The sequence below is a fragment of the Triticum urartu genome, chromosome 4A (assembly GCF_056163025.1).
Source record: "Triticum urartu cultivar PI428250 chromosome 4A, HENAU_Tu73, whole genome shotgun sequence".
Lineage (NCBI taxonomy): Eukaryota > Viridiplantae > Streptophyta > Magnoliopsida > Poales > Poaceae > Triticum > Triticum urartu.
In genome coordinates, this window is record NC_141876.1 from 536,714,622 (window position 1) to 536,740,002 (window position 25,381).

Here is a 25,381-nt window from a genome sequence, read left to right on the forward strand (position 1 = left end):
TGACAACTATGTTGCGAGTGGAGATGTACTTTTTAGAAAAATTAAAGTAGAAAAAAGGCCGTCAAACATATCAACGAGCAATTTAGTGTAACAATATTCTTGAGAGAAATACAATGTGAGAACGATATGTAATTTGAATCTTCATTCAAAACTCATTCTAGTATGAATTTCATTTAGAGTAAATTCAGCGTAACTCCCGGGAAACATCATAGACCCACTTGTGTTCTCTGCTGATGAGCTCTTCCCGTGCTCTCACCCGCTCACTTTATGTTGCACCACGTGGCGAGCTAAGATTGCTTATTTTCCAATGTTACACCACCTTGTTTGTCCGTACCTACAAAATTTGTACTACAACTATTAGCCTACACACTGGAAACCAAAATCATCACCTACCATATCATGCCATTCTTCTTCCTTCATTGCTTTTTTTTCATGAATCACCCCCTTGATTTTGCTTCTTACTCTTCACGAGTTTTTATGAGCTCTTTCATCGACAACACCATTTTTGCTATCACCAACATCTCTGTTGCGATGATAGGTTTGAAATTCCTCAAACCTAGACATATGGCTAATGGGGGGTGTCGGATCAACAACTGAGTAGGGTAGTATGAAGCGGCGAGAGAGCGTTGTCGCATCATGGTGGGTGGGGCAGACTGGCATCTTCGTAGGCCGGCTGGCAAATCACTGTGAGAAGTGGAGGAGACAAGTCGACAACATAATTGGTTAGGAGAACGTGAAGACGAGCCATGTTGATCGAGTTGTTGAAGATTGATGGAGGTGCATTGGTGACAAACTTGAGGACAAAAAGGTGAAGGCCGTAGAGATGGTTAGAGGGAGACGAGGGGGCAATAGTGCATAGGAACAGGACGAAGATAACAATACTTGTGTAGACATGAAGAACAACAAGCTAAAATTAAGATAGAAGAGAGCTTATATACATGGATTACACTTTACATGTGGACACGGAGTTTCTGCACCCGAGCTCAAATGAGCTCAGGTGAACAGTAAAATCAAAACTAAATCAAAAAAATAAAAAAAAAATCTAAATTATTTTGGAAGAAACATTGACAAAAGTTCTAAGTGCTTGCAAAAATTCGCCATGAAATCACATTTCTAGAAGGCGTGGCAAAAAAAACAAAATCAGTACTCTGAAAAGGCTACTTTCAAAAGCATTTTGGAGCACTGAATTTGTTTTTTTGCCACGCTTTACAGGAATGTGATTTCATGATGAATTTTTGCAAGCACTTAGAACTTTTGTCAATGTTTCTCCCTAAAAAAATTTAGAATTTTTTGATTTTTTTTTAAATTTACTGTTTACCGAGCTCAAATGAGCTCGGGAGCAGAAAGGCACTTTCGTTTACATGTGCTCTTCCTTGAACCTTGACGCGGCACTCCATAAATTCATTTGCCACGGCAAAGCAAAACAGTAAACTGTTGCTTAGTCACCGCTCAGAGAAGGAGTCCTAACTAACAACAGTCCTATTCGGAGGTGAAACTCCGTTTACAAAGGATGTAGATAAACCAATTCTTTCTCCAAATAACATTATCAAAAAAATAAAAGAAAAACAAGGCACCAACCCAACCCAACCCCACCCGGCCACGGGATGCCTGATGATTGGTGGACGCCAATAATACCCTGCTCTTTCCCCTCTCTTCTTCCTCCTCCGGCCTCCCTGTCGCTCCGCCCCATCCATCCGCGCCTCCAAATAAAGTAAGCGCGGCCACCCGCACCACCGAATCCTCCTCCGCCTCGCAACCCGCCCTCGCCCTCCCGCCATCGCCTCCCCTCCGCGCGACCGTCCAGCTCTTCCTCTTCGCGGAGGAGAGGGAGCACGCCGCGCGCGGCCGCCATGGGCTTCTGGGAGGCCTTCATCAACTGGCTCCGCAGGTATGGTTCCACAAGCGTATGCCCTCGGTGGGCGGGTTCAGATTCTCGAGTGCGACGCGCTGCGCATTGCGGGACGGGCGCGGGGGTCCGCGTGCGGGAGATCTGGGAATTCTGGGTCGGTCTAGGATTAGCATGCCTCGGTTGCTCGCTGGATCGGATGCTTGCTGGGGCAGGTTGAGCGATGTTCGTGCTGCCGTATATTTCGTAGGAAGTTGTTTTTGATGGTTGGCACTTGACAGGAAGCTTTGACCTGTATGAAGGTGACGCTGGTTAGCAGCAGCATGGTGTTATTTGTTTTTCTCATCCAATAGTGCCGGTAATCATAAGGAAAGTTGGTCCTTCTGGTTATTTTACGTGAGCCAAGTTCAGATTATGGAGTCCTGTGGCTTCGCGGCGTGCTTTGTGGTATCTTTGTATGGCGGAACTTCTCGCCATCGACTACAAATGGCGATCACATTATTGATTGAACATGTCGATCGAAGTATTTAATTGTGCATGCCTGCCTATCGATAGGAGAGATGAAGGGACACGAAATTCGTTCTTATCATTTTTGTGATGGGGTCAATTTATCCCCTGCTAACATCGCCTAGGGCGAGAAGTCGTACGGCATTTTCTCATGATAGCTATGGTCAATATTTTTTGTTATCCTGCTTTCTTATGGACTCTTATCTTGTCAAGAGAGAAAAAAAGCCATTTCCAATGTGCATTAATTAATGAACTTGCCTGTTCTGCTCAATGAACTCGTAAGAAATCTGGTTCCACCTGTAACTGACGCGTACTCCCTCCGTCCCATAATATAAGAGCGTTTTTAACACTAGTGTAGTGTCAAAAAACGCTCTTATATTATGGGACAGAGGGAGTAGTAAATTCTACTCGTTATGTCGTTATGTTGACTAAGATAGGGCTACCACGCATACCACGTAATGTTCATCCTCGTGATAATAAACTTCCTTAAATGTTTAGTTTGTGATAGTTTGTCAATGCATACCATTAAATTTTTCATAGTAGAATTAGCCCAAGGTCAGTAATGCTTCTCGTCAGTAATGCTTCTCTTGGAATCTAATCATTGGAATGAAAATGAGTTGCCAGTGGGCTGTATGCTATGATTTGTTTCATTTCTACCTACCAGCCATGTAGGCTTTGCTTCTTACACATATATAAACAAGGGGCTTGGGCTCAAAAGGATCCCTTGCACATGCCATCATTAAGTGGCAGAGCACAGTTTTGACTTGTGTACCAAGAAAATAAATGCACAGACGTAATTAGTTACTCATATTTTCTTCATTGGAGCTTGATTCAAGTATTTACCTTTTTTTTGTGTCTACAGCCTCTTTTTCAAGCAAGAAATGGAGCTTTCATTGATTGGGCTCCAAAATGCTGGGAAAACTTCGCTTGTGAATGTTATTGCTGTAAGTTTCATGCTTGTCACTATTCATTTCCTGGAGTTGTGCTGATTTACCATCAACGGCGTATTCTGCAGACAGGAGGTTTTAGCGAAGACATGATTCCCACAGTAGGATTCAATATGAGAAAGGTAACCAAAGGAAATGTCACTATAAAATTATGGGATCTTGGAGGCCAGCCAAGATTCCGGAGCATGTGGGAGAGATACTGCCGTGCTGTTTCTGCAATTGTGTATGTTCCTTTACTGTCTATTTTATGAATCTGCATAACTTCTTTGCTGTTAGTTGTTGCACATGCCTTTTTTTTCACATTTTGTTCGTTTCGTTGTATGATTAATTAATAATTATACGCATTGGTTAACACCTATATTGTCCAGATACGGCGATACGGGTACAGATGCTATGATTTGTCAGTTTTTCAAAAACACAGATATGGGGATATGTTTGTATATATATAATATAATATATAGGAAATTATTATTATATGAATATATATGACAGTTTAGGAATACTAATAAGGTGATAGGACCATGGAAAATGCACCATAAATATGATTCTAGTTTTCTCCAGCCACTGCAACTTCAATTTGAAGCTGCCGAAGAGTAGGATCAGTCACATATGGGCATGATCTGATCCCCTTCTTGGATATCTTGAGCAAATGTGCTTGAACTCTGTTGTAGCTATCTCTATATTCTTGTGTACAATACTTACAATACATCTGAATCAGACATTCCCTCCACCCCATGCATCTGCCTCCATAATGTCTACATGATTCCACAAAGGCCTGTTGCTTAGATCATTTGCCAGCACATCCTAAAATAGTGTGAGGCACACGCAACAGTAGACAATGAGAAGATAATTTTTTACAAGCAAGGGCACATAGGGTAAAATCTCAAACTCACCATGGCTAAGAAAATGTCATTCAGATTTGGTGAGTGGAATGCTGGAGTAGTGGCTGCTAGTCTTCCCTTCTCAAGTGCGGTGCCAGTTAGGGGGAGGGAGCAATGTATGCTGTCCTCCTCCTTCCTCATACGAGTGTTGCTCAGGTCAGGGGGAGGGAGTAGGGGTGGAGGCACTAAGATGCGGGGAGGGATCACGGCGGCTGCGCTCAGAGGTAGTCGCCGGATGGTGGTGCTCTAATCTGGGCAGGGAGGTTGCTGTGGTGGCGCTCAGATCTAGGGATGGGAATGACGGAGCAATGCAGGCTGGGTCTCTCCTCTGGTGCGGTGGGCTGGCGGCTGGGTATCTCCTTCTCCTGTGCGGTGAGTGGCAGTTAAGGGGAGGGTGCGGCGGCGGCGGCTCGAAGCCCAGGTTGGGAGGTATGAGACGAGAAAAGGGGAGAGGGGATCGCAGGTATGGATGGACACATGGGTTAGGGTTTTCCCGTTTTTTTCGTGTCCGACAAGTATTGTGGGGTATCCCACCAATGTCCAATTTAGTTTAATTTTTTGGATTTAGAAAAGAAAAAACAGGGGATACGTATGGGATACATTTCGGCGGGTATCCAGACAAATTCTCGTATCTGGGCGTATCTAACCCCTGATACGTCAGTTTCCTGCTGGATCCGTGTAACGTACGTCAATACAGATAAATGCACTGCTGAATTATATTAAATTTATCTACTAATATATTTGGTGAATTGAACTGGTAGAAATCCTAGAACTTAAATAATTTCATATTGACATTGTATTGGCATTCACTCCCAATAAAGTGTATCCTGATTAGTTTGGGTACCTTGGGGCACAGATGTTATGGTATCAGTGTAAATTCGTTTTTCCTCAGTTATCTAGTCTAAGCACTTGCTATAAGAATCTTGTACTCTACTTTCGTTGTCATAATTCTCTTTATGGCAAGGATAAGTGTGGGTTTGACTTGTGACTGTGATTACTAATTAGTCCTTTCACTTAGACTGGATCTAGGATTCCTTGTTTGTTTTTCCTGATTATTGTATTTGCCTAGCATATCTATATGCTGAAGGCTGTGCAAGCTGGAAGGTCTACTATTCTGATTCATTCCCACTTGACGGCTATATATATTATGATAGCCAGCTGCATAGCAACTGGATCGGGTTTTTTATGTATGCTTGATCAGTATTTTCTGTTGGAGGCTTTAACAAACTACAAGAAAAAAGTTCTCTGTATTGCTGATGATTTTTTAAACAATTGCATCTGCAGGTATGTTGTTGATGCAGCAGATCGGGAGAACATGGCTATTGCCAAAAGTGAGCTCCATGACCTTCTGAGCAAGCCATCTTTGACCGGTATCCCATTACTGGTCATTGGCAACAAAATCGACAAGCCTGAAGCTTTCCCCAAGCAAAGTTTCACAGAATTGATGTAAGCACACACAGAAGCTACTATGGACTGATGCAAATTACTCATCAATCGATACCCTATTTGACGAACCATATGCTACGTTTCAGGGGTCTGAAGGCAATGACTGATCGAGAAGTGGCCTGCTTCATGATATCATGCAAGAACTCAACCAACATTGATTCCGTCATCGACTGGCTCGTGAAGCACTCAAAGAAGAAGAACTGATCCAAGATTTGTTGCGTTTGAAGTGCTGCAGATTCTCTCTCTGTTTTTTGCATGTTACTTAGCATTGGGGCTGTAAATTATGTGAGAGGTCTTAATCAGGAAGGTTATGTGTTCATAATTGATAATTGTGTAACCTGTTTTAGCAATCTGTTGGTTGACTGCATCTGGCATTTGGACGCGTGTGCTCTGTTGGGCTGCTACAAAAAAAAGCCTATACAACTTACAGAAGTCTTTAGATGTTGCATACTTGCTTGGTGAATTTGAATCTCTGCATGGTTTTGTGCATTTACCAGTCAATCTGATGAAATGCTGAATTCTGCGGGCGATTGAACGATACTAGGCACTTATTGCACCAAACATGGGCTCCTCCAATTGCTCCAAATTCAAGATAAATACTTCAAGTGTCAGAAAATTCTGAAAAATCATACATGTAAATTTTCGAGTCCTTGCATGCTTGCAGTTTTTTTTGTATAAAACATTTTGTGTTGTGAAACACAAATTTTGGTGCTTGCTTTTCTAAGCACTCAAACATGTCCTAATGCATCAATTTTTATTGCCACAAAAGATGTTTTTTTGTACGTGACATGATGCTGACCTTTTCCCATCATTTAAATGTGCTTTTTTACATTATTATGAATACATAATATAGTTTCTTTTCGCCTGCTCTGAGGATTTTTAACTTTCGTATATAAAATGTGGATATCTGTCCCAGTATTTTTTTTAGAAAAACATATGAATCACACGTCTTCCAAATTTGAAGAGAAAGGGAAATTTCGTTGTGAAAGGAAAAGGAAAGTTGTCGCCTCGGGTCATCCCGAGTTCTGAACCGGAAGCCCAGACGGGCGAGTCCTCTCCTCGGTTCACCCCCAAATCGTTCGCAGAGGCAAAACATGGCGGCGTCGCTCTCCAAAACCCTCGGCCTCCGGCTGCGCGGCAGCGGCGGCCACCGCCTCTTCCCCTCCCGGCCCTCCACTTCCCACGCGCCCCAGCCACCACTTCCGCCCGCCGCCGCCCCGCCGCCCCCAGGTCTCCGCCCTTGCCGCCTCGCGAAATGTCCTGCAGAGCATCTTCGAAGTCAAGCCGCCGCCGCATTCTAACCAGATTTGTTTCCTCGCGCAGGAGCAGGGAAGGAGGCGGGCGCGTGGTCGAAGCTCTTCCTCTTCGCCCCCGGCGCCATCACCTTCGGCCTCGGCACATGGCAGCTCTTCCGGCGGCAGGAGAAGGTCACATCGCGCTCACGCACCCCCTCCTTAGTCTGGCCGTACGGCGCATGCTCAGCCCTGGAAATCCTCACTCTGCCGTTTCCTGCGCCATCCCAGGTAGAGATGCTGGAGTACAGGACGCGGAGGCTGGAGATGGAGCCCGTGGCGTGGAACGAGACCGTCTCCTCTGCTGTCTCGCGTGATCCGGCTGTGCTGGAGTTCCGGAAGATCGTGTGTGAGGGCGATTTCGACACGGAGAAGTCGGTCTTCCTCGGGCCTCGCTCCCGGAGCATCTCCGGTGTGACCGAAAATGGGTATTATGTGATCACTCCGTTGATACCTCGGTCGACTGAGCCTGGCAGGTAAATTATTGTTTGAGGCAGCATTGTGCTGTTGCAATTAAATTCTAGTTTCCATTTCACATTATTCATTTCCTTTGAGCTGACGTCTTAATTCAGTTCTACACTTCCACTTGAACAAAAAGCCATTTCCAGTTTTACCATAGCCAGGTTTAGAATCTGATTACTATTATGCCTATCATATCCTTCCACAATACAAGGTATCAAACACATCAAGGAATAAAAACACAACCTGAACTCTAGTTGTCAGTAGTTTTCATGCTTCTTTGTTCTAAATTGACTTCTTTTTGTACCCCTGCACATGTTATCTTTGGGAAAAGATAAAATCAGCGAGAAAGCATGAACTAAATAGTGAAATTAACCGCTATGTATATATTGGGTTCTGCATATTTGGAGTTTTGTTGCCTAGAAGTGAAGCATTACATATTTGTCGTGTAACTCCTCCTAGCTGCTCTCCTGAACAAGTTTTTGTCACTTAATTAGTAATCCATGAGGAAAGGACCTCTAGTTTCAAAAGGAGAGCAAAAAAGTAAAAGACTAGACGACGAAAGCAATTCTGTATGAAAGTTCCTATACTTCCACATATTGTGGATAACCCATTTACTAATTATTAATAAGAAAGCTATACACGAGTCTATTAAAGGACCAACCCTAGTTGTTAAACTGTATTTCAAAATACTAAAGCAGCCTTCACTTGAGCGTCCGCTTCTGCCAAATATATCTACCTATATCCATGCTAGGTTCAGTGCCTGCAGAGTTTTGAGCGATCAAGCTGCAATCTCATTACCTCAGACTGGTTGGGCTTTGTCTCGCAAATCATGGTCACAGCAAATAAGAATTAATTGATCTTATGCTGAATGTGTTGACCATAGAAATAAACCTCTCACCACTTCCCATTTTATCTAAAACTTTTTGTTTCTAAGAAATGTTTTGTCAGTTTGCAGTCACCCATCCTTGTGAATAGAGGGTGGATTCCTCGTGCTTGGCGTGATAAAAACATGCAGGATCACCAGGACCTTGGTGAAACTTTAGATGTGAACGAAGCTGATAAAAAGACAGATGAAAGAGGTACTTGGTGGAAATTTTGGTCTAAGAAGCCTGAATCTTCTCCAGAGGTGATTTACAGCCCCAACCAAACGTATGCATATCAATAGTTTGCTCATCTGATCAGGCTACATATTGTTGATATTTTCTGGGTGCGATGGTTCTTGAACTCTCTAAATGATGACAGTGTTGCAGCCCATTAAAGGATAACTTCTATGTATAATTGTTAACTTAACCTGCTTTTAATCTCACAAATGCAGTTATTAATGGTTGCTAAGTGAGCTGGTTGTTGGGTCTTATGTCGGTTTTGAGTCAATACATGCTGCCACGCTTGTACACATATAAAAACCACCATGGTATTCATTACTCCTTCCGATCATAATAAGTGTCGCAGTTTTGAACTAAGGTTGAACTAACCTTAGTTCAAAACTGCGACACTTATTTTGGATCGGAGGGAGTATCTTATTTTATATATTTAGGAATTTCATTTATTTATATCATCATTATCTTATACGATGTAACTATACCCTTTACTTGGCAGACACAAAATTGACGCATCTTACTTTGTACAGATTGAAAAACCTGTAAAGCCTCCTGTAAGAGTTATTGGAGTAATCCGAGGAAGTGAGAAGCCCAGCATATTTGTTCCACCTAATGAACCCAGTAATGGCCAGTGGTTTTACGTGGATGTTCCAATGATTGCACGTGCATGTGGCCTCCCTGAGAACACTGTCTATATAGAAGATATGAATGAAGACATCTCTGCAAGTAATCCTTATCCTCTTCCAAAAGATGCCAATGCTTTGATTCATCACTCAGTGATGCCAGATGACCATCTGAAATACACCTTTACATGGTAAGTGCCCCCAATTCATCAACCTTGTCTCCAGTTGGTATACAGAATATATAATAGTATTTTCATGTGTCATCTAATCAGGGATATTGTATTATACCATTTTGTGTCAGTTATATCTTTGGGCTGCTGTCACTAGAACCTAGAAGTATTGTGCTTTTCATAGAAAATCAGAGGGCAGTTTCTGGCTGTATCCGACATACACAATTGCTTTGAGGTTTATTGCAGCTACAAATCAAATTGCTGTTATTATCTGATGACTTGAGTTTGACAGTTCAGTACCATACCATGATAGTTTGACAGTTCAGTACCATACCCAGAACGACTCATCGACTCGAAAACCATGGTCTAAGCACATATGTGCTGAACATGCAAAACTCGGTTTTCTTTTCTTCTCTGAATTAATTGCTTATCCATAGCAGGGGGGGAAAGATTATTAGTAAGCTATGCACCTCTAGTACAGTAGTACTCGAATGATGAGTTGGTATCTTTGCCATATTGCTTGGATGAATCTACCTTGTATCATGCATCCAGTAACCGTCTTTGGAGTTGTTGCGTGTGGTACTTGCAGCCATAGCATAATGCTGGTGTGCGAACTTACGAAATTATGGGATGTTCTATCATGATCTAACATTTTGTAGGATCTACTCCCTCTGTTTCTAAATATAAGCCCTTTTAGAGATTTCAATACGGACTACATGTGGATGTATATAGACATATTTTAGAGTGTCCCGTAATTCTAAAATATACTGGATCACCAGGACCTTGGTGAAACTTTAGATGTGAAAGAGGCTGATAAAAAGACAGATGAAAAAGGTACTTGGTTGGGGCTGTAAATCACCTCTGGATTGGTATGTAGTCCATATTGGAATCTCTAAAAAAAGGCTTATACTCCCTCCGTTTTTAAATATAAGCCCTTTTAGAGATTTCAATACAAACTACATGCGGATGCATATAGACATATTTTAGAGTGCGGATTCACTCATTTTGCTCCGTATGTAGTCCGTATTGGAATCTCTAAATGGACTTATATTTAGGAACAGAGGGAATAGGATACATCTACCAAATGGAATTACTGTAGGAAAAGAATGTGTTGAAGAAATCAGAGAATAGCATACAGTGTTACATTCTTGAAACCCCTTAGGTTCCCATTGCCATTCACACTTCTTAGTTATGCCGTTGATGGTGGCTGTCTAGTGACCACTTTATCTTTTGCTATTACCAGGTACACTCTTTCTGCTGCTGTGACTTACATGGCCGCAAAGCGGATAAAGGCAAAGAAGGTGAGGCTATAGCAGGAGTGCAGGACGGAAGCCCAATAAAGCCTTTCCTCCAACGTGTACCTATTTTACGAAGCTCAAGTTCATGCTGCTTCAGAAGGAGCGTGCAAGCGTTGCATCTGTAACCTCTGGCAACGATTCATTAAACCGTTGTTTTGCATTTGATATCGATCGGGCATCGCTCAGCTGACTGGGCTCGGAGAATTACAGAGCTGCACAAGTTTTGTTATCCTACCATCCAGGGAAAGGAAGAAGACATTGCTAACTATTCCAGTTCCTCGTAGAATGTTTTCTGAATTGTTTTATCGGCGACTGTTGGCAGAGACATTGATGTGCTGGGTTGGCCCATTTATAACTTTAAACGACAAAAGTCATTTTCCGCCACCACCGCCAGCACTTACCACCAAGACGGCTGCTCCGAGGTCATCTGAGCAGCAAAGCGAACAGGGTTTGTCCTGTCCCTATGGGGAATCAATCCCCTTCTGATGGCGCTCTCGCGTCAGAACTTCTGCAGTGCTTTGCCGAATCCATGTTCAAACACAGCACAGCTCTTGAGAGCCTCAGGCCAACTCCATCGCGCGACCCCAAACGGACGTCTCTTTTGTTCTATTTTTGTCCTTTTAAATAGGGATTTGAGATCGTGTCCAGGCCTGTCCTGAGATGTGATGATCGTGTGCCCACCGCGCGGATGCATTCTTTTGCCCCATTTTGTCCGCGTCTATTTTAAAAAAAGGGACGTTTCAAATGCCAAGCCCCACTTCACGACCCCAGTTCATCACGCTGGTAACAAAGCCAGCGGCCTACACGACCATCGCCGGCAACACAGCCAGCGGCCGGCAACACAGCCAGCCTTCAAAATGAATAGTTGTCCTTGCCGGCAACACAGCCGGCCTCCAAAGTGAATGTTTTTTTGCCGGCACACTGTCAGCGGCCCAGCGGGCGGGCGGCACCCATGCCAGCCTCCAAAAAGAACGGCCACGACGATCGGACGACCTAGTTCAGGCCTTCGGCGTCGACCATCTCCTTCTACTTGGCCTCGAACCAGGCCCTCGCCGTGTCGCTCATCTTCGACAAGTCCACGCTCATGATCGCAAGGGCCACCTCCTTCGCTTTGGTGGCGGCATTGGTGGCCTTGATGTCGAGCTGCCTCTGCCTGGCCTTGACGTTGTCGGCCTCGATGTCGAGCTGCCTTTGCCGGGCGGCCTCTTCCATGTCAAGCTGCCTTTGCCGGGCCGCCTCCTCCATGTCTATCTTCCTCTTCTTGGCCGCCTCCTCCATCTCAAGCTTCTGTCTTTGGAGGTCTAGGTATTGCTTCATTTGCTCGTCCTTGCTTTGCCGCTTCTTCTCGTCCCTCACATCCTTATGTGACATCATGCCATGCAAAGTCTCATGCAAGGCCATGGTTGAGGCGTCACGTATGTCGTCCACCTTGGAGTTGGTCTTGCCCCTCGGCCTCTTCAATGCCTCGCCATCCCCACCTCCGGCGAACTTGGCCGTTTTCTTGCCTCTCTTCCTTTGAAGTTCACGGTATTGATCCTTGAACTTAGAGCAATTGTTGATGAGCGTCCAACAATGCGTAAGAGTGAATGGCTTGTCATTGTGTCGGGCCTTGAATGCCTCCAAAGATTGAAATGCCTACACCACATGATCAACAACAAGTGAACATGCAAACATATACACGGCCGAAGTATCATGGTCGTAGCAAGGAAAGGGCTAGAAAGAGAAGAGCATACCATGTCCCCAACGCCGAGACCACTCACGGGCCGTGCTTCAACGCTCTCAAATGCGGCACAATACTTGTTGCATTCTTGTTGGATGAACAACCATCTTTTTTGAATCGAACCGCTGCCACCGTTGCTTGCAATTTGGTAGGGCTCAAACATCTTCCTTTCATGGAATGTTTTGTGGACTCTTGTCCAAAAAACAATGCCCTTTTGTTGCGCGCCGGTCCTTGGATCTTGGCTAATCTCCATCCAACATTGACAAATCAACTTGTCCTCATCATGTGTATATGAACCGGTGTGAATGCTCTTCCGCTTCTTTTGTGCTTCCGCTCTTTGGGTGAGCTCGTCTATGAACAATGGAGCGTCACTAATATCAACATCATTGGCTTCATCTTCATCTTCACCTTCGACATAGATGTCGTCGTCTTCATGCCACGAATCACCATGGTCGTAGTCAGCACGGTCGTCGGCCTCCTCATCGGGCACGTACTGGGCGCGGCCATCCTGACTTTGGGTCTCCTCGGGGTCGTAGGCACGGCCATGCCCACCCTGGAAGATCACGTCCTCCATGTACTGGTTGTAGAAGGGGTCGTCCACCGTCGGCGTTGAGGATGGCATTCCGTCAAACAATACGCGGGGGCCGGCATGGTGCCCGTGAACGGTGCACGCGCCTGATTTCTTTGCATCTCGACGGACGACCGCCCGCCGCTACTGGACCCAGGCGTGACGTTGAGGTCGATGACGGCCGCGGGGCGTGGTGTGGACGGCGCGAACAAGCCCACGTCCGGCGACGCCGAGAAACGGGTCTGGCTGTTGTGCCTGGGCGGAGGAAAGCCGGGCGACATGGGCGCGGCGCGCGACGTCGGCGACTGGCAGTGCGTAGGCCGGGCGACCGACGAGCCTGTGCTCGCCGGGCCGACGGCCGCTGCATGGAACCCCGCCGGACGGCCCATGCCAAGCATGAGGATGGCGTGCGCTTTGTTGACGAGGTCCTCCTTCTCGTCGGCAGCGGCCTTGCGCCGCGCGGCCTCCAGCTCCTCACGCTGGGCGGCGAACTTGGCCGCAGCGGCATTGATCTTGACGGCCACTCTCCGTTCCCTCCTCTTCGCCGATTCCGCGTCCAACTTGGCTATCTCCTCCGGCGTGCACTCCGACCGCGGCTTCCTTGGCGCCTTCTTGTTCACCTTTGCGGCCAGGTTGACGGCCAGACCGCCGGAACTCGGCGGGGCGTCGGCCATGGACGGGGGAGAGAGGGGGTGGCGGGAGGGACGTGGGAGGGTTTAGGGGAAATGGCGCCAAATGGGCGTGGGGGGGGGGTTGGTTTCTCCCCCCGACAGGCGGGCCAAGGGAGGACAAGCGCGCGCGTCCCGCCCGTCCGCGCGCTGTCCGTTTCACCCCAAAACCGGCGCAACTTTGGGCCCGGGATGGGTCGAAAGCGGACAGAAAGCGGACAAAAGTCCGTTTGCGCCCGCGTGCTGGGCCGTCTCGTTTGTCCCTTTTACCCCAAACGAACGGGGACGGACAGGATAGGGTCGCGTGATGGAGTTGGCCTGGCCCTCTACTCTACTCTTGGCCTCCAGTTTTGGTTATCATGCTGTTTTCTCTGCTTGTCATCTGCATCTCTTGGCTGCTGGTAGTGTCCCTTTTCCCTCTGCGTCTCCTCCGGCGACGTTGTTGAATCAGGCAGGTGTGAATAGGGCAATGGTTTTTCTGGTACCCTACAGCCAGCCTACTGGTGTGGTAGTGGTACCATGTGTCTGGGGAAAGCAGGTCAACAATGCATGTGACGATGTGATGGTAGGGTACACCCTTATTTTATTTTAGAGAAAAATGTAGTACTCCGTAGAGTATAAGTAGTACCTTGAGGAGGAGTTGATGTGATGTTGCCATGGTGGTAGCCTGGCCCTGGCCGCTGGCCGTGCACGGTACGTCGTGCAGCTGCTGCTTAAATGGCCGCCTGTATCCGCTCGTACAGGTACAGCCGTGCTAGTCTTAAGAGAGGAGGCCCAATCAATCGATCGCCCTTGAATCACCAGCGCCCTGCAATGACACTCTGTGGTTAGTTCTCGCCATTTATAAATGTACCGCGGCGCCCAAGATCGCCCTAAATGACAAGGGGGAGGACACTGCTCCTAACAAGAAAGATTCCACTTCCTCACCAGCCAGCCAGCCAGCCAGCCCAAGAGAGGAGGACACATGTTTCTTGGGCTTATTACATAGGATTCTTCCATCCACGATTCCCTACTTGCATGTGTTTGCAATGCGGCATGCGTCCCATGTCGACCAGTAACTCTCATCTCATGATCTCATCTTGCGGGGAACAAGAGATCACATGATCCGCAGGGTGGCCATTATTACCACGGGCTAAAGAACACGCCGAGAGTCTCAGAGAAGGAACGTGACAAGATTGCAACTGCAGTGCGAGGGCCGATCGAGGCCAGTAGAAGCCGTCGTCATCATCTCCTCACTCGCTGTCTGTCTATAGTAACACTCTGTAGTCTGTACTAGTAGCAGTAGTACTACTGGCTGGCTGTGGGCTGGGTTGGCTGTGGCGTGGCGAGTGGCAGCTAGCGGGGAGGCAGGTCTGGAAGGGGGTCGAAAATGTCAAGGCCTAGCAATGTACTGTAGTCATCGGAGTTGGAGCCGCTGAATCATGGCAGCGATCGCTGGCACGCTCAGCTTCGCCGCCTTCCTTTGTCAACAAAGCACGCCACGCCTGCTCTGCTATGCTCTGCTCTTCCGGGTCCTTCCCTTCCCATGGCAGCGCGGAAAGGAGGCCATTGAATACGCTGCACATCCATTAACTGAAGGCAGTAGTACTAGTACGGCCATCGATCTTCATTTCGTGCGGCATTAATTAATAAAAACGCTCGTTTGCTAATTTGAGGATGATTGGTTTCCTGGGCACGCTCAGTTTGCTACTAGTAGTAATTTGATGATGGTGATGATTAGTTTACCATTTCCGTCGACGAGGCCGAGATAGGTTCACACAGCTTTCGCCTAGATATTTTTTTTTACCTCGGTCAGTCAGTCTGGACTCTGGAGTCTGGGGACTTTGGGCGTGACGCACCGGGCGGGGCGGGCTGACGTGCAGGGAGAAGGTACAGAGGACAAGGTACGGGGGGTAAAATGGTAAAGACACCGGGCGGACCCCTCCCTTCTCCTCCTGCCTTCCAACGACACGAGAGAAGCGAGCGCCCACCTCCCCTCCCCTCTCGGTGTGCAGCGCGGCGCGGCGCGCGCAGAGAGAGATCCTCCTCGCATCGCCATCATTCTCCAATCTACCTGCTCTGATTCCTCTGCGCTCTCGGCCGCCGCCGCCGCCGCCTCCTCCTCCTCCGTCGGCCGCGCCGCGCAGGGCGATCCTCCTCGCCGCAACGCGCGCGCGCGCGCTTCACGGTACGGGCTGCTTCCTCCCTCCCGAGTATCTTCCTCCGTGCCTTCGCTCCCCTGCTGCGCGCCGCCTGCTTGACGCTGCGTCGCGTCCGTTCCGTGGGCGTTGTCGAGGTGGGTTGCGGGCTCGCGGCTGTGTCTGTTGCCGTTCGTCGGTTTTGCGGGGTGGGGGAATGGAAGCAGGATCGGCCCCCTGTGTTGGTTTCTCGGGGTGGAATTCCCTGGCGAAGCTCTGCTCCGTTGCGTGGTTTTTTCACTTGGTGGTGAGTTCATCGGTTGAGTGAATGTGAGAGTTGGTTGGTTCGATCAAGGAGGGCCTATGGAGAATTGTCGTGGGGTTTCAGTTGGTAATTTGACGTGCGTGTGTGCGCGCGTGTTATGGAGGTTTAATTTCACTGTGGACTGCTGCTGCTTTGCTGGCAGAAACCACCGCGTTAGTTGTATTCTTATCGCAGCAGTGCGGTTCGAGAAATCAATCTTACCTGCACTTTTCGGGAATGTGGGAGCGATTGCTGAAATTCCGCTTTCGTTTGCCGTTCCTTCCCGAAGCAGGCACGTTATAAGGTGACTTTGTGGTATTATGTGGGCACCAGTGCATCTACTGGATGGTGGCATTGTTCAGTTGCTGCCAGTAGAATTTCAGTGTCGCTACCTTCTCGCTGAAAATGATGGTGGTATTTGTAGGAGATGAGGTTTTGGACTCGTGGTCTTGCTGGGAGCTCACATTTGCAACTGTCTTCCTGAAATATTCGCGGGGCTTTCTGTTGGTTTACTGAATATTTGCCCTGTTGATTGCATGTTTGGTAGATCCAGTTCGGTAGAATTGTTCTATGCCTGTAACTCTGAGCAAGCCTTACTGCTAGCTTCAGGAAGTTGCTAGCACTAAACCATGTAGTTGCTTATGTTTTCTGGTTCGTCGTGTTTACCCAAGAAGAAAAGATTGTTCGGAGATGATTTCATAGTTTGAGCTGGAAAGGGAATGGCTAAGTCTTGCTTCATGTATATTCCAAGATTTGGGTTGTCTTTGTGTGTTACTTTCATTTGTAGCTAACTCAGTACATGTTGTGCTCATGTGTTACACTGGTTTAATGTGAGAGTTCGTTGCTTCAGCTAAGGAGGGCATAAGGAGAATGTCATTGGGTTTCAGTTGGTACTTTGATGTGTGTGTGTGTGTTTATACAGGTTTAATTCCACTGTGAGCTGCTGCTTTGCTGGCACCACCATGTTAGTTGTTTCCTTATTTTAGCAGTGAGGTTTGCAAAATCAATTGTGCCTGCTCTTCTCAGGATTGTGGGAGGAACTGCTGAAATTATTTTCGTTTGCCGCTTCTTCCTGAAGCAGGAACGTTATGAGTCAGGGATACTTCATGGATTATGAGGGAACCAGTGCATGCAATGCGTGATGGGTGGTGGCATTGCTCAGTTGCTGCCAGTAGGATTTCGGTGTCGCTACGTCCTTGCTGACATTTGTAGGACACGAGGTTTTGGACTCGTGGTCTTCCTGGGAGCTCACATTTGCAGCTGTCCTCCTCAAGCATGCATATGCCTTCCTGTTGGCTCACTGAATATTTGCCCTGCTGATTACTTGTTTTGTATATCCAGTCCTGTATAATTGTTCTATGTCTGTAACTCTGAATGAGGCTTCAAGAAGTTGCTAACACTAAACCATGCAATTATCAATGTTGTCTGATTCGTCGTGTTTACCCGAGAAGTGAAACTTTTTCATAGATGATTTGATAATTTTTTAGCTGGAAAGGGAATTCTTCCTAGCTTCACATATATTTCAAGATTTAGCTTGTCTTGATGTGTTACTGTCATTTGTAGCTAACTTGCTATATGCTTGCTCATGTGATTAGTTGCCCAACTAGTGCAACCTTATGACAATGTGTACTGAGCATCATTCATTTTTTTCTTGCCAGGTTCTGTGATCTATACCATTGGCCTCAGGGAAGATCCTAAGAGAGAGGATAACTTACATTTTTTAATTCAGGTTAAGTAAAATTACCCGCGGGGGGCAAATGGCTGCAATCATGTTATGCACGTGCAGCGGGGACCAATCGAAGTTTGAAGAGATGCCCCGATCACCGGAATCTCTCGCAACACGGGATTTCTCAGCAAGTGGTTCTTGTTCGAGACCAGGAAAACGAGAAGCAACGCCTGATGATAGCCAAGTGAATGAAGTGGAATCGGACTTAAGAGAGACTCTTTCGCTAAATTATGAGGTTTGCCTGAATCCTTCTCTCTTCAAGGAAGATGATTACATTGCTGATTTGCTCACTGTTGGATCTATCTGATTATGTAACAGGAGGCCCGGGCATTGCTGGGTAGACTGGAGTATCAGAGAGGAAACTTTGATGCAGCATTGCAAGTCCTTCAGGGCATTGATATAAGAAGCCTCAAACCACGAATGACCAGTGCTGTTACTGAAAGTGCCAAGCCTAAAGTTTCTCCACGTTCTTCAAGACGGAAAACCTCACAAGTGAATGGAATGCTAGTGCATATGTCAATGCATTCTGTAAGTTTGCTTCTGGAAGCCATATTGCTTAAAGCGAGATCTTTGGAAAGACTTGGTAGAGTGACAGGTACTGACTGAAGTTCTTATCTATGTGATTTCTTGCATTGTACTTTAGCATCATCATCTGAAATTGCCGTAGTAGTTTTAGAAGCTTTGCCAAAACAAAAGTCTAATGTATGAGGGCTTTGTTTCCTAGTATTTCATAGGATTAAACAGAAACAGAAACCTATGTAATTGCATTGGATAAGGCCATACTATATTTCTTTGTCCATCATACAAGTTATATGCATATGCCTCAATTAAAATCTCTGCAATATCCAATCTGAGTTTCTCTTACATCCAACTCCTTTACATGACAGATGCTGCAGAAGAATGCAGAACCATCATAGATATTGTAGAGTCTGCATGGCCGGATGGTGTTCCTGAAGGTACTTCCGAAGACTGTAAGTTGATAGACATGTTCCACTCGGCTCTAGAATATCTTCCTAACCTATGGATGAAAAGTGGTTGTTTTGAGGAGGCCATAACTGCATATCGGAGAGCTCTTGCAAGGCCCTGGAATTTGGATTCTCAAAGGTCCGCCAACTTACAAAAAGACTTAGCGGTGACTCTACTGTACTGTGGTATTGAAGTGAAGTCTCCTCAAGAGTTCAGTCAGCAACGGAACTTGGCAACCCCGGAGAACAACATCGAGGAAGCAATTTTGCTGCTGTTTGTACTTATCAGAAAGCTAACCTTCCAAGAAATAAAGTGGGATCCTGATCTCGTGAACCATTTGATGTACGCACTGTCATTGTCTGGTCATTATGAAGTCTTGGCCAGGCATCTAGAGATGTTGTTACCTGGAACCTATAGCAGATCAGAAAGATGGTACGTTCTCGCGCTTTGCTACAGTGCAGCTGGCATGGATGATAGTGCCTTAAATATCATAAGGAATGGTTTCCGTGTGTTAGAAAGGAAGGGGAAACCTCATATTCCATCTCTTCTTCTAGGAGCCAAACTATGTTGTAAGAACCCAAAGCATGCTTCTGAAGGAATAAAATTTGCAAATAAAGCCAGGGAGTCATTCAGAAGTCATGATATGCATTTCATCAGTGCTGTGAATCATTTCCTTGGTGTTTGTTATGGACCTTTTGCTAGGTCATCCACTTCTCACACAGAAAAAATGAGATTGCAAGATGATGCACTGAGGCTGTTGCAGGATGCTGCGGCAACGGCGAAGTATAATCCTGAAATACTGTACAGCCTTGCTTGGGAAAATGCAATGCAGCGCAAACTGAATGCAGCCATTGAAAGTGCAGCGGAATGTCTCGAAATGGTGACAGGAAGTTCAGTGAGTACCTGGAAGCTGTTGATTCTAGTGTTATCTGCACAGCAGAATTTGGAAGAAGCTGAATCAGTAGCTGATATTGCACTAGATGAGGCTGAGCAAGAGGATCAAATGGGTATTTTGAGGCTAAAAGCACTAATTCAGTCCTCCCGTGGACAATCCAAGTCTGCTGTGGAATCTTTTAGGATTTTGCTTGCAATCATTCAAGCAAAGAAGGAAATCTGGAAATTGACCCCTTATGATAAGGTACGACCACTTACATTTCTTACCGAAACTCAAATGATGATAGCATGTGTCTACTTTCTTTAATATCCACTTGGCCTACACAGGTTAAATCCCTGCATGAGTTAGAGATGGAAGCATGGTTAGATTTGGCATCAATATACACAAAGCTTGAAGCATGGAATGACTCAAACATCTGTCTTGACAAAGCAAAATCCATCGATTTCTTATCTCCAAAGTGCTGGCATGTCAAAGGTAAATATTCTTACAACCTTGACTAGTTGTCGTTTGTGGCTAATTGTGCTCCACATGAGACCTGGTTCTGATGCTTACCGTCATTCTAGTAAGTTACATGCCTAACATAAAAAAATTACTCTGAATTAGTTAATAAGCATTGGAGTTGGTACTTACACCCATAGCCGGCCTTTACCAAAACTGTGTGTGCCGGCTTTTAACCTCTAAACCTTACCACTCCGAATAATATCAGGACAAATTATTTTTGGCCAAAACAACCTCAAGCAAGTACATACTGTACAGGCTATAATCGAACAAGCTAAAGCTATGAACACCAACTTTGTTTGCCCTCGGATGTACATGTTACATGACGATCACCAGATACTTGATGATGGTTGAAGTATTAATCTAGCTATGTGCAGATATTAAGATTTCCAAAAGAACATTGTATTTATTTGCTATCATCTTCGAGTTCTGGCTCAGTCATACAATTGAGGTTGATATTACCTGCATGTGCTTAAGTAATGGTATTTGTTTTCACTTGACATCAAGAAATTGTCAGCAACAGCAAAGATGAGTGGACGTTAAGGAGATTTGATTTGTCCCTGAAACTCTGTTGGCTTAGTGCTATAATTCACTATCGATCAATTAAACGTTGTTTACATATTTGCGGGTAACAGACATAATGATATTGCATGTCAGGAGCCACTACAAAAAGTAACAGTGATCCCAGATATCTGAATGGGTAGCCAAAGGCATGTTTGTGTTAGATTTGCTATTGTCATTTTCATATTGTGGATCAATTGCTACACTTGGTGTTGTTCATTCTGCTCTATGATTTTCAGAAGCGCTAACATGTGTGCTTTTCCAGGCCTGATACTGGAGGCCCAGTCCTTGCACCAAGAAGCCCTCGAGGCATTCTCATTCTCCCTCTCCATCAATCCAGACTATGTCCCTAGCATGGTTTCTATGGCAAGCATTCTAAGAACTCTTGGAGCGAAATCATCGTCAATCGCGAGAACTTTCCTCCGCAGCGCCACCCGCTTAGAGCCAACAAACCATCAAGCCTGGATGGGGCTCGGACTCGTCCTGAAATCTGAAGGATCGGTGCTTGAGGCCGCTGACTGCTTCCAGGCAGCTTACGAGCTCCTAGAGTTGTCACCTATTCAGGATTTCTCCGAGCAACTGCCCATCTTGCTGCAGTAGGAACCCGTCGCCTTGCCAGATATCAAAAAGGAAAAGAAAGTAGTACATTGCCTTGCCAAGTAGCACAGGTTTTGCTGTAGAAATCTCATTGCATCCTTGGCTCTCCAACCAGTAAATTATGTGAATGTAGTATACCCATTTCCTTAGATGGACATCCTTTACCAATTTTGTTTTGTGGATGAGCAGTTATGGTAAATTATGTGAGTGTAGGTGTTTCTGTTAATGTTGCAACTCCCTGTGCTGCACATTCAGTTTTGTTCTATTGGAAGAACATAAATGAAAGAGATATGCTTGGTAGAGTGAATTTCCATTGCTCGAAGAATCTGTTTCCATCTCACAGGGAGCATTCCCACCATTAGATGAAAATTTTACATCACTGCATCCATAAAGATCAGTGCAACCGCCCTCTGTTAGTGCCAACCCTGATTTTTACTGTTAAAGCAGTAGTTGATGCAGTAGTGCTTTGGATTTCAGATAGGAATATCTCCAGCTTTTCTTTGAGGAACATTTCATTGGTTTTCTGCACTTAACCTGAAAAGTTTTAAAACAAGACCTGCTCTGTCAAGTGATGGAAGCAGTGGAGGTTTAGGCTTGGATCTGTTCAGTTGAGGAAAGGGAAGGAAGACGATCATGATAGATTGATGAATGAAGCTTGGATAGGCAGTGGACAAGTGAAGAGAATGTTTTGTGATGTCTCCATCTTACCAGAGTTTACAATCAGTATCCCAGTGACGTTTACTTAATTCTGCAGCAGACTGAATGCGAACATTCATAACTAGCCACATAAAGTGCTTCACCTTCAAAGGAGTAGAGATTTCCACAGATATCTAGCCCTTAAGTCAGTAGTGCCACTTCATTGAAACTATGATTTATCTAAAGCCAACAACATTTTCTTTGATTTATCTAATGCCAACCAGTTTGATCTCTTCAAAATTACCTGCTGATGCAACAACAGTTTTGGAACCCTTGTCACAATATACTCCCTTCGTCCCAAATTACTTGTCGCTACATCAATTTCTATCCATTTTTGCGTATGTACATATTGCAGTACATAAATACTACCCAAAAATCGAACGCCAAATTGGCTGTTACGATCCATTTTCTTTTCCACATCTTCACTTTCTGTGCCACTAACTGGGGGAGCACATTGCTAATTTTACTTTCATACTCCTACAAATAAGACGGAGGGCTATCTTGGCTCGGAGGAGCTGGAGCCATTGCATACAAGCTGCAAACATCTTGTATGCACGCAAACAAAAAGTAGTACTGAGATAAACTAACAAAACAGAGGACAAGTTCTATTCAAACATAAAAACACAGGACAGGAATAAACTAAATATTTAGTTTTCAACTCATAACCTCCATCCAGAAAGTAACACGAACAAAATAAGATAGCGGAACACTGGCTAGGAATGTCGACAGAAGTACTCAAGAAATCAGCCATCAAAACTGACTACAAAGTTCACGACACCCAGGTGGCACATATATCATCTTCTAGATATGAAGCAGCAAAATAGCAACTTCTATCCTCTACTCAGCAGAGGCAACCTCCTCTGCTCCAGGAATAACCTCATCTCCATCAGCAGGCCTGTCAAGCTTCACACCAACATCCTCCTTGTAGTCACCGTGAACCTGGAACAGGCAACATGGGTCACATTAGAACTTGAGTAGACTGGAGAACAACAATTAACGCTGTCTATCCAATGCCCAGCTAAAATATTTTCAGTAGACATGGTGGTGCCACAAGACAATTACCTCCATGAGCTTCCCCAGGTCGAACTTGGGAGCCTTCAGGATCTTCACCTTGCGGACATACACGTTCTGGAGGGGGAAGATGCTTGAGGTGGCCTTCTCAATCTCCTTTCCAATCACCTCAGGGATGAACTTGTTCACAAGCTCCTTCAAGTCACAGCTTGCAGCTTGGTTGACCATGATCTCAACCATCTTGCGGCGGATCTACAAGCAAGAAACACAGATAGAATTGTTAACAATCAGCCCAATGATCACCAGAACTTAATACATACACAGATAGAAAAAAGAGCAAGGTGAACAAATTTACCTGTCTGATCTGACTTGCTTGGGCATAGCAAGTGCGCTTCACCTGGTTTGGGCGTCTCTTGGTGAAGCCAATGGCGAACATGCGGAGCATGTAGTTGTCAGTGGTCTTCACATCCACATGAGCCTCAATGAGTGTCTGCCACTTCCTCACAAGAGACCTGAGCTTGTCAGTGGTGAAGTCCATGCCCTGGCAAGAGGAAGAACATGTTAGCAAAGGAAAAAACACAACATAACATCAGGTTTCAGGCAATGCCAAAAAGATCATTACCCAGAAGTTTGTGAGGACATTCATCCCTTGCACATCCTCAGCACGGAGTCTGATCTTCCTGTAGGCCTGGTCCTCATCGTTCTGAAGATCAGCTAGAGATACTTCGAACACCCTGTGCTTCAGACCCTCTGAGGCAATCTAAAATAAAAATGAAATGTGCAGTCAGTTAATAGTCAACTTACAACAACAAACATTAAACACATTCCTAGATGAATGTAAATGGAAAGGCTTAGAAATAAAGATTCAGTGTGTCAAATGCTACACATTCGACATAGGAACACAGTTAGAAGAATCAGTTAGACCAAACACAAACTACTAACAACACTTGAATGCTTGATTGTTGATTCTAATCAACAGACTGGGTGCTAGTTTAAAAACAGGTGGACTATAACTACAACTACAAATAAACTGTGCAAGTGTGAAACAAGATGCATGATTTGGTTTCATACTTAAGGGCTGATTCACAAATTGCACCAGAGACATTGGTGAGACAAAATAGTAAATCCCGAAATAAAATCAATTATTATCAGTAGGGTACACAAAGTATAGTTTATAAATAATAGCGATTGCATCTTAGTGCTAGTCTATCACGCCTTTCAGCACTTAACACGACGACGCAACCTTCAGAAAATGGTTCAATCCGTTTCATGCCAATAGGACTATATAGATCACAATCGCGTATATGAGAGCAGGCATACTACCAAACAGCTAATCCATGGGACACAAGACATCAATGGATGTGACAAACACTGCACGCGCAGATGCAAGGCAGGGGAGAGCATACCTTGGTACCCTGCGTCCTGGACACGAGGGTCTTGCCGACGTTGCGGCTGGTGAACAGCAGCGGCGCCTTGATGTCATACCACTGCTTCTTGGTGAACGGATCGACGCTGCAAAACCACGAGAAAGCAGGCAAGAAACCGCATCAGCACATGAAGGAGGAAGAGGAGATGAAACAGATCCTAGATCACGACGCTGCAACGGATGAGCGGGGTGGGGGAGGCACTCACGCCTTCTTCTTGCTTCCCTTCCTCCCCTTGGAGATGCGCTTGTTCTTGCCGACCGCCATGGTTGCCGCTGCGGGTGGAGTGGCGGCGCTGCGGCGTCTGGGGGCTTGAGCGTCGGGGCTTCTGGGGCGCGAGGGGATGAAACCCTACACAGGGGAGGGGTATATATAGTGCGCTTTGAGGGTTTCCATTCCATCGTGCGGTCGCGAGGATACCCGGGTGGATGGACGGATGGGATGCGGGGAAGCCCATGTGGGCTCTTCGGGGAGATTGCGTTGAAGCTTGGCCCAATAGTGTATGGCATGGGCTCGGGCCGTATCTTCTTTTGGTTAAAAAGGGGAAGAGACGGAAAGACTCCTACAAAAAGGGAAGAGACGGAAATAAATACCGTTTTGTTAAAGCACATATGAGAATTATGCTTTTTAGGCTAAAATGAGAATTAAGTATTGCATATCTAAGTTCGTCACCACGTAATTAGTTGTTGTTTGATACGTGCAAAAGGTTCGTCTCTGCTATCAGGCGCGTGTTTGTCTCCTGGCGGGCCATGTTTGCTTTTTGTGTTCATCTCGCATGGGCTTTTTTATGTTTTGTGGGTTTTATGAATTGCGTGTGTTGCTCCCTTTGTTGTTGTTGTTGTATGTTTTTTTCTTTGCAATGAAGTATGACACGGCGAAAGAACTGAAGAGTCAGCCTTTTATAGGAGGAGTGCCACAACCTCTCATGTACCGGTTTTGGGCTAGAAGCTTCCAACTAGTATTTTGTTTTTTCTCCTTTGCTATTTTGGGTTTTTACAATTTTTTGTTATTTTTATTTATTTACTGTTTCTTTTTTCATTGATTTGTTTTCAAAATCATGA

The 25,381-nt window shown here is 45.6% G+C and overlaps 4 protein-coding genes across 4 annotated transcripts; 3 read left to right on the top strand and 1 right to left on the bottom strand.

The window, feature by feature from the left end:
- Positions 1-1,615: 1,615 nt before the first annotated feature.
- ARLA1C (ADP-ribosylation factor-like A1C) lies at positions 1,616-6,077 on the top strand. The gene is made up of 5 exons (XM_048716251.2): positions 1,616-1,888; positions 3,216-3,297; positions 3,369-3,523; positions 5,466-5,627; positions 5,714-6,077. The coding sequence occupies exons 1-5, from the start codon at positions 1,851-1,853 to the stop codon at positions 5,829-5,831; spliced, it is 555 nt and encodes a 184-aa protein (XP_048572208.2). The 5' UTR covers positions 1,616-1,850; the 3' UTR covers positions 5,832-6,077.
- A 569-nt stretch (positions 6,078-6,646) lies between these two features.
- LOC125552631 (surfeit locus protein 1) lies at positions 6,647-10,837 on the top strand. Its single transcript, XM_048716250.2, has 6 exons — positions 6,647-6,857; positions 6,951-7,054; positions 7,151-7,395; positions 8,330-8,507; positions 9,009-9,292; positions 10,515-10,837. The coding sequence occupies exons 1-6, from the start codon at positions 6,722-6,724 to the stop codon at positions 10,582-10,584; spliced, it is 1,017 nt and encodes a 338-aa protein (XP_048572207.2). The 5' UTR covers positions 6,647-6,721; the 3' UTR covers positions 10,585-10,837.
- Positions 10,838-15,449: 4,612 nt separating this feature from the next.
- NPGR1 (no pollen germination related 1) lies at positions 15,450-21,496 on the top strand. The gene is made up of 6 exons (XM_048716252.2): positions 15,450-15,692; positions 17,605-17,907; positions 17,991-18,267; positions 18,560-19,776; positions 19,860-20,007; positions 20,858-21,496. Exons 2-6 carry the CDS (start codon positions 17,704-17,706, stop codon positions 21,190-21,192), a joined length of 2,181 nt encoding a protein of 726 aa, XP_048572209.1. The 5' UTR covers positions 15,450-15,692; positions 17,605-17,703; the 3' UTR covers positions 21,193-21,496.
- A 1,020-nt stretch (positions 21,497-22,516) lies between these two features.
- LOC125552634 (small ribosomal subunit protein eS1) lies at positions 22,517-24,686 on the bottom strand. Its single transcript, XM_048716253.2, has 6 exons — positions 24,529-24,686; positions 24,303-24,408; positions 23,519-23,656; positions 23,252-23,437; positions 22,948-23,148; positions 22,517-22,824 (listed from the first exon to the last, which is right to left on the bottom strand). The coding sequence occupies exons 1-6, from the start codon at positions 24,585-24,587 to the stop codon at positions 22,723-22,725; spliced, it is 792 nt and encodes a 263-aa protein (XP_048572210.2). The 5' UTR covers positions 24,588-24,686; the 3' UTR covers positions 22,517-22,722.
- Between the last annotated feature and the right edge of the window lie 695 nt (positions 24,687-25,381).

What these genes read in the sequence shown, in the direction of transcription:
- NPGR1 (XM_048716252.2), top strand. Translation starts at nt 17,704, where the DNA reads ATGGCTGCAATCATGTTATGCACGTGCAGCGGGGACCAATCGAAGTTT. An exon ending in AAGACTTGGTAGAGTGACAG is followed by an intron (nt 18,268 to 18,559) that starts GTACTGACTGAA and finishes TTTACATGACAG; the next exon opens with ATGCTGCAGAAGAATGCAGA. An exon ending in AAAGTGCTGGCATGTCAAAG is followed by an intron (nt 20,008 to 20,857) that starts GTAAATATTCTT and finishes GTGCTTTTCCAG; the next exon opens with GCCTGATACTGGAGGCCCAG.
- ARLA1C (XM_048716251.2), top strand. Translation starts at nt 1,851, where the DNA reads ATGGGCTTCTGGGAGGCCTTCATCAACTGGCTCCGCAG. An exon ending in CGCTTGTGAATGTTATTGCT is followed by an intron (nt 3,298 to 3,368) that starts GTAAGTTTCATG and finishes CGTATTCTGCAG; the next exon opens with ACAGGAGGTTTTAGCGAAGA. An exon ending in CGTGCTGTTTCTGCAATTGT is followed by an intron (nt 3,524 to 5,465) that starts GTATGTTCCTTT and finishes TTGCATCTGCAG; the next exon opens with GTATGTTGTTGATGCAGCAG.
- LOC125552634 (XM_048716253.2), bottom strand. Translation starts at nt 24,587, where the DNA reads ATGGCGGTCGGCAAGAACAAGCGCATCTCCAAGGGGAGGAAGGGAAGC. An exon ending in CCAGGACGCAGGGTACCAAG is followed by an intron (nt 23,657 to 24,302) that starts GTATGCTCTCCC and finishes TTTTTATTTTAG; the next exon opens with ATTGCCTCAGAGGGTCTGAA. An exon ending in ACCTGGGGAAGCTCATGGAG is followed by an intron (nt 22,825 to 22,947) that starts GTAATTGTCTTG and finishes TGCCTGTTCCAG; the next exon opens with GTTCACGGTGACTACAAGGA.
- LOC125552631 (XM_048716250.2), top strand. Translation starts at nt 6,722, where the DNA reads ATGGCGGCGTCGCTCTCCAAAACCCTCGGCCTCCGGCTGCGCGGCAGC. An exon ending in CGCCGCCCCGCCGCCCCCAG is followed by an intron (nt 6,858 to 6,950) that starts GTCTCCGCCCTT and finishes TTCCTCGCGCAG; the next exon opens with GAGCAGGGAAGGAGGCGGGC. An exon ending in CGGTCGACTGAGCCTGGCAG is followed by an intron (nt 7,396 to 8,329) that starts GTAAATTATTGT and finishes ATGTTTTGTCAG; the next exon opens with TTTGCAGTCACCCATCCTTG.